General features: G+C 53.9%; 1 protein-coding gene across 1 annotated transcript; it reads right to left on the reverse strand.

The window, feature by feature from the left end:
• Window positions 1–1,028: 1,028 nt before the first annotated feature.
• LOC135887416 (zinc finger protein 845-like) lies at window positions 1,029–7,360 on the reverse strand. The gene is made up of 2 exons (XM_065415184.1): window positions 7,351–7,360; window positions 1,029–3,442 (listed from the first exon to the last, which is right to left on the reverse strand). The coding sequence occupies exons 1-2, from the start codon at window positions 7,358–7,360 to the stop codon at window positions 1,029–1,031; spliced, it is 2,424 nt and encodes an 807-aa protein (XP_065271256.1).
• Between the last annotated feature and the right edge of the window lie 449 nt (window positions 7,361–7,809).

Here is a 7,809-nt window from a genome sequence, read left to right on the forward strand (position 1 = left end):
TTTTGAGCACACTAGCTTGATCAAAGCGAGGGTGTGTACATCTACCCAAACTGGGAATTACAACAACAGTGTGGATGGTCCCTAAGTACCTTGCTCAAGGTCACACAGGGAGAATCCAGAATCCAGATCTCCCCCAGTGCCCCGTTCCTCCCCTCTTTGAGCCATAGGCGCCAACTCTGTGGGTGCTCTAGGGCTGGAGCACCCACAGGAAAAAACTGATGGGTGCTCCCCCCTATCAGCGCCTCCCCCTCCCTCCCAGCATCTCCAGCCCGCCGTGGATCAGCTGTTCCCCGGCATGCAGGAGGCACTGGGGGGACGGGGAGGAGCGAGGGCAGGGTGCGCTCAGGGGAGGGGGCTGGAACAGGTATGGTGGGGATGGGGCCTTGGGGTAAGGAGTGGAGTGGGGGCGGGGCCTGGGGCGGAGCAGGGGCGAGCACCCCCCGGCACATTAGAAAGTCGGCGCCTATGATTTCAGCTACCTGAGGGTAAGGATGGTCCAATGGTAAAGGCTCTGGTTTAGGACATGGGCGAGTCAGTTTCACCTCCCTGCTGGGCCACGGGTTTCCTGTCTGACCTCGAGTTAGCCACCTAGCTTCTCTGCGTCTCAGTCCCCCATCTGTAAAATGGGGGATAATAGTGCTTCCCTACATCTCAGGGGTGCTGTGAGGATATATAGATTAGAAATTGGGAAGTGGTTTGAGCTCTACAGGTGAAAAGTGATTTATAGGAAGGCAACAGTATTATTTGTCACAGTGGAAGTAATTGGCTTGATCTGGAGCAAGGAAGATTTAGACCAGATATGTGGAAAAACTTTCTAACACTTAAGGGGAGTTCGGCTCTGGAACAGGCGACCTACGGAGATTGAGGGACCCTCACCAACTGGAGGTTTTTAAGACCAGGTTGGACAAACACCTGTCAGGGATGGGCTAGGTGTATTTGGTTCTGCCTCCGCTGGTGGGGCTGGACTGGATGTCCTCTCGAGGCCCAGTCCAGCCTGACATTTCTAGGACCACACCAGTGCCAGGTGGCTACGCCGTGTGGGTCCCTTGGTGGGCAAGGAGGTGAGAACTGGTGCTGAAGCTTTTCCCACAGTCAGTGCATTTGTAAGGCTTCTCCGGCAGATGCGATCGTTGATGGACCACCAGGTGGGAGCTCTGGCTGAAGCTTCTCCCGCACTGGGGGCACAGGTAGGGTCTCTCTCCCGTGTGGGTCCGCCAGTGCTTAACGAGGTCCGAGCGCCGGGCGAAGCTCCTCTGGCAGTCGGAGCATTGGTGGGGCCTGCCCTCCGCATGGGCCCTCTGATGGGCTGCCAGGGCTGGGCGGGAACTGAAGCCAACCCCGCAATTGGGACAGAGGTAGGATTTCTCCTCCGTGTGGGTCCTCTGGTGGGTGATGAGGTTGGAGCGCTGACTGAAGCCCCGCCCGCAGTCGGGGCAGTGGTAGGGCCGCTCCCCGGTGTGTGTCCTCTGGTGGGCGTGAAGATTGGAGCTCTGGGCAAAGCCCTTCCCACAGTGGGAGCATTTGTAGGGTTTCTCTCCCGTGTGGATCCTCTGGTGTTTGATCAGCACCGAGCTGTCCCGGAAGCTGCGCCCGCAGTCGGGGCACCGGTAGGATTTTTCCCCAGTGTGGGTCCGGCGGTGTACGATCAGCGTCGAGCTGGTGTTGAAATTCCGCTTGCAGACGGCGCAGGTGTAGGGGCGTTCCCCCGTGTGGGTCCGCTGGTGTTTGATCAGGTTGGAGCTCTGGCTGAAGCTCTTCCCGCATTCGGAGCACCGGAAGGGCTTTGCCGCTGGACGGTGCGGAGGGGCCAAGCTCGGATCAGAGCGCGCCTTGCGGCCCCTTGGCTCTGCCTGGCAGGCAGCCGGCACTGGGCTCTGCTCCGTACCAGTGCATGGAAAGGATTCCCCCTCTGAGTGGGCTCTCTGACGTGCACTGACGTTGGAGCTGGTGGGTTGGGGGCTTTGCTCAGTGCTAATGCACGGAGAGAACTCCTCCGCCAGCAGGGTTTTGGGATGTGTATTGTGGGGTGCTGGGCTCGCCTTCAATCTTTTCCCCAGATCAGCTTCCTCCTCCGGCTCAGCTCCCTCTCGTGCATTGTGATTGGAGCCACTCAACCTTTGCACGGCGTTAGCACGTGGACGAGATTTCTCCTCTGGGTGCGTTCGCCGATGCACATTGAGCTCGGAGCTGGCGTCGAACCTTTCCCCGCAGTCGGGGCATTGATGGGGCTTCCCCGCTAGGTGGGATTCCCCATCGCTGGTCTCTGCCGAGCTCTGTCCGACGCTTCCCCGGCTCTGGGTATCTTTACCGGGACCGTGTTCCTGGAGGACTGTCGGCGTGGTGCTCACACTGCTTTTATAGGGCTTTGCCTCCTCATGGAGTCTCTTATGGGTAATGAGGTGGGAGCTCTGGCTGAAGCTTTTCCCACAGCTGGCACACCTAAAGGGTCTCTCCCCTGTGTGGACCCGGCGGTGCTTATTGAGGTCCGAGCGCCGGGTGAAGCCCCGCTGGCAATCGGGACATTCGTAGGGTTTCTCTCCCGTGTGGGTCCTCTGATGGGTGATCAGGGCGGAGCGGCTGGGGAAGCTTTTCTCGCAGTCAGGACATTTATAAGGCCTGTCGCCTGCGTGGCTCCTCCGATGGGTCAGGAGCTGGGCGTTGGTGCTGAAGCCTTCTCCGCAGTCAGAGCAGAGGTGGGATTTCTCCTCAAGGTGGGTCCTCTGGTGGGAGATCAGGTTGGATTGCTGGCTGAAGCTCCGCCCGCACTCGGGGCATTTGTAGGGTCGCTCCCCGGTGTGGACCCGCTGGTGGGCGCTGAGGTTGGAGCTGGTGCTGAAGTGTTTCCCGCAGTCGGCGCAGTGGTAGGGCCGCTCCCCGGTGTGGACCCGCTGGTGGGCGTGCAGGTTGGAGCTCTGGCTGAAGCCTTTCCCGCAGTGGGAGCACTTGTAGGGCTTCTCACCCGTGTGGGTCCGCCAGTGCTTGATCAGCACCGAGCCCTCGCTGAAGCTCCGCCCGCAGTCGGGGCAGCGGTAGGATTTCTCCCCGGTGTGGGTCCGGCGGTGCACGATGAGGGCTGAGCTAGTGTTGAAGCTTTTCCCGCAGCTGGTGCATTTATAGGGTCTCTCGCCCGTGTGCAGCCTCTGGTGAGTCAGGAGGTTGGAGCTCTGAGAGAAGCTCCTGCCGCACACGCTGCATTTATAGGGTTTCTCGGCGGCGACCGCATTGCTGTCTTGGGGTCCCTTGAGAGCTCGCTGATGGCAGGCAGGTTTATCCTCTTGCTTTGCTGGGTGCTGCCTCCCTGACCTGCGCCGACTCTCCCCGGTTTTTCCCCCCTGAGAAGCAATCCCTTCGGATCTTCCCGAGAACGCCCTGCGTGGTTCCGCATGCTCCGGACCTCCCTGCCACGGATTCGTCTCTTCGTTCTCATGCTCGAGCCCGTCAGCTGCTGGGATAAAAAGAGAGAATCTGAAGGCGAGTCGTTCTCTGGGCTGGGAAGAAAGGAAACCTCAGCACCGGGGGTTGGGGAAACTCGATAAGGTGCAGAAGCAGACGCCGAATCCCTAAAAACGCCCGGATCTCGGCATAGCCTCAAGCTATTGGACCCCTTACAGGAATCATGGAGCGGAATTAAGCGGCCTGTGCTATTCGGGTGGTCAGACTAGATCTGCATTTCTCCACCCGTGGATCGGGACCCAAAATTGGGTCTCCAGAACATAGGCGCCGACTCTGTGGGTGCTCCGGGGCTGGAGCACCTGCGGAAAAAAAAGTGGGTGCTGGTGCAGCTGCAAAACAGCTGTTTGGAGGCTTGCGGGAGGGCGGAGAGCAGCCAGCGACGGGCAGGTGGGGACTCGGGGAGGGGGTGCAGCTGGGGCAGGAAGAGGCGGAAGAAGGGCAGGGCCTCAGGGGAGGGGGCAGAGCAAGGGCAGGAAGAGGTGGAGTGAGGGCGGGGCCTTGGCAGAAGGGGTGGAGTGGGGGTGGGATCTCGGGAGGGGGGTAGAGAGGGGCAGGAAGAGGCGAGGGCGGGGCCTTCGGGGAAAGGGGTGGAGTGGGGGCAGGGCCTCAGGGCAAAGTGGGGGTGGAGCACCCCCAGGGAAAACTAGAAGTTGGCGCCTAGGCTCCAGAATGTTTCAAAGGGTCGCATGGCAGCTCCTGCGGCTCCTGTCCCACAGGGCTTGCTGGGCTCGCCTCCCCACTCCGGGCACTGCAACCTCTCAGTGCCACTCAGGTTTGGCCCAGCTGTCATGGCGACGGGAGCCTGGGTAGGCCAAACCTGAGTGAGTGCCCCTGCAACCCCATGAGCCAGGGCACAGCTCCACTCACACAGATTGGGTCCAGTCAGGGGCCGGGGCCAAACCTGAGCAGCGCTGCTACCCCAGAAGTCACAGTGCCCGGAGTGGAGAGCCTAGCCCAGCCAGCCCCACAGCATGGGAGTTGCAGGAGCAGGACTGAACCCCCCCAGGGTGCAGGATCCAACTGAACCCACCCCCAAACCTCCACCCCCAGACTATTTACTGGGTCGCGACAGGCCACAAACATTGACAAATGGCTCCTGAGCCCAAAACGGTTGAGAACCACTGGGCTAGAGGATCAGAATGATCCTTCTGACCTTGAAATCTTTTTGGAAAGGGTTGCTTATTTCACACACTTTACACGTGTGTAAATGACAACACAAGGTCACAGTGCGAGGAAGGCTGATGGTCTTGAGGTTAAGGAAAGGGGCAGGGCCGCAGGACACCTGGTTTCATTCCCCAGCTCTGCTACAGACTTCCCTGTGTGACCTTGGACAGTTCACTTAAGCTGGGATGTTTAAAGGCGCCTATGTGAAATAGACATCCAACTTTCATTGTATTTCAGGAATAACTTCTTGATTAATTTTAATAACTCCTTTAGGTAACCTTTGAAAACGCCAGCCTCAGTTCCCATCTGTTAAATGGGAATAATAGTCCTTCCCCCCCCCCCTTCCTATCATGTCTATTTAGACTATAAGGTCTTTGGGGCAGGGACTGAGTCTCACTGTGTGTTTGTAGCGCACCCAGATCTCAGCTGCTGCCTTTAGATCCTATGTAATACAAATAATGCAGAGTCTAAGGCTATAAGAAACCATTGTGATCATCTAGTCTGACCTCCTGGCCAGAGAACCCAGGCCAGGGAACTTCCCCAGAATAATTTCTGTTTGTACTAGAGCGTATCTTTTAGAAAAGCATCCAATCTTGATTTAAAAATTGCCAGAGACAGATAATCCACCGCGATTGTTGGCAAATTGCTCCAATGATTAATTAACCTCGCTATTACTAAGTAAATCAATAGCAGAAAGGTTCCAGGAAAAGGAAAACAATTAGGGTGACCACCTGTCCCAATTTTATAGGGACAGTCCCGATATTCGGTACTGTGTCTTATATAGGCGCCTATTACCCCCTCACCCTGTCCTGATTTTTCACACTTGCTATCTGGTCACCTCTAAGAACAATGCCAGCAAACTAGTCCTACCACAGAGATGCCAAATGTAAGGTACATTTAGGGGTTCATCATCATTATACCCAAAGTACTGGGTCGCCGGCTAGAGCTGGCAGAAAATTTTCCAATGGAACCGTTTTCTCACCAGGAAATATTTTGACAGAATTGACATGTTCTGCGGGAATGTCCCGATTCTATTGAAACTTTCAACCGAAATCAGGCAGGTTTCTAGGGTCCTTGTTCCAAGGCAGCCTGCCCTGGAGCAGAGGAGCATATTTAGGAAACACCATTCTCACTGCGGAAACATTTCAATGTTTCTGAAGTAAAATATTGCAGGACTTAAGTTTCACGACAATTTTAACTGTTTTGGCTTTTTGTCCCAATTTTGGCCAAAATGTTTCCTGAACACTCAAAATTTCACAGAACTAAAATTATGTTCTCTAGCCAGCTTTAGTGGTGTGGTCCTCTGGATGCTACAAAGTGGTTTGAAATAAAAGGAAGTATTTCTTCACACAACACACAGTCAACTTGTGGAACTCTTTGCCAGAGGATGTTGTGAAGGCCAAGATTATAACAGGGTTCAAAAAAGAAGTAGGTAAATTCATGGGGGATAGGTCCATCAAATGGCTATTAGCCAGGATGGGCAGGGATGGTATCTCTAGCCTCTGTTTGCCAGAAGCTGGGAACGGGTGATAGGGATGGATCACTTGATAATTACCTGTTCTGTTCATTCCCTCTGAAGCACCTGGCACTGGCCACTGTCGGAAGGCAGGATACTGAGCTAGATGGACCTTTGGTCTGTCCCAGTATGGCCCTTCTTATGTCCTAAAATGAGTTTCACTCCTATCCACAAGCATAGGTCTGACCCTCAGAAGGTGCCAGAGAGTCTAAGGAGTCCACTAGGGACTTTGCTCCTGCACAGAATTTTAAATGGAAGATGATCAGACACTACGGTGATGGGCGGCTGTAGAGAACCGATAGCTAAAGTTGAAACAGGAGAGGAGCTCTCACAATGCCAGCTGAGAAGCGTGAGCTGTGGGGGAAGGTCTACTTTCTAGGCTCTTCTGCTCCTTCCCATTCCTAGTTCTGGATTTGTACTAGGAGCCTGTCGAACCAGCTCCTTAGCTGGTGCACATTGGCACTGCTCCACTAACGTCAATGGAGCTACCGGGCCAAGATTTTCCAAAGCAGCTGCTGAATTTTGGATGATTAACCTGACACACCATAAAGAAGCCCTGATTTTTCAGAGGATAAGTTCTCCGCACTTTTTGAAAATCCGGCCCCGTTAAGATGGACACTGAAAATCATTAAGTCACTTTGCAAAATCTTGGCTCAGCTAAGGAGCTGGGTGACTGTTGCAGTGATGCCAACATCTGATTTTTATCTCCAGTCTCATGATGTTTAGTGTTTTCCTCAAAGCCCCAGTGCCCAGAGTCAGATGATTATGGAAGAATCTCAGCTTTAATTTTTTTTCTTTAAAAAAAAAGTACATTTCTAGCCTCAAGGTTAAAGAGAAAAGCTTGAAAACTTGGTTCTTGAGTCTCAAAACCCAGAAGGCAAATAATAAACTATAATAAAATAATAATTATTAATAATACAATTAATAAAATTATTAATAAAATAATAATAATAATGTGTTTATTATTTAAAGCCTCATTAGTTGAAAGCAGTCTCATGATTTTGGGGGGCTGACTGGTTCTTGAATGATTTCAGCTGGGAAATACAGGGGTCCTGCAGTCCAGCACCAAACAGGGCACCTTGCTCTCTAAGCAGCTTCTTAGGGGTCAGGCTGCAAAATGCTCAACTGCTGTATTGACCTACATCAAGGTTCCTTGGCTGCCTTCCCTGAGCTGTCTGTTCATTGCACCTACCATCAATCCCCTTCCCAGCACTTACCTGGATTCATACCGAGAGGGCCCAGTGCCCAAGCACCCAGGGGTAATTGGGGAGCAGCCCCAGCCAACCAGAGATGCTTCTCTGATGCACCGGGGATAGCAGAACCTGCATCCCAGTTGCCTTTTGTGTTTCCATCACAGATGCACTGTGGGAAATGCAGTCTCCACTGCAAGGCATAAAGACACGCACTCTTTGTTGCAGAGCAAACTCCGAAGGGCAGTCTGTGTTGCAGAGAACTATGGGAAGTGTAGTCTCCCTTGCCGTGAAACAGCGTTTTGCATCGCAAGGCATTGTGGGAGGTGGTGTCTCTGGGCCTGGGCATGATCAGAAATGTAGTGTTTGTGGTGGAGCATTATGGGGAAAGCAGTATGCTTGGCAGAGCGTTATGGGAAGTGTAGTTTGCATTGCAGGGCAGTATGGGAAATGAATATCTGGGAGGCATGAGGACTACTTGATGAT

This window comes from Emys orbicularis, chromosome 13, assembly GCF_028017835.1.
Source record: "Emys orbicularis isolate rEmyOrb1 chromosome 13, rEmyOrb1.hap1, whole genome shotgun sequence".
NCBI lineage: Eukaryota > Metazoa > Chordata > Testudines > Emydidae > Emys > Emys orbicularis.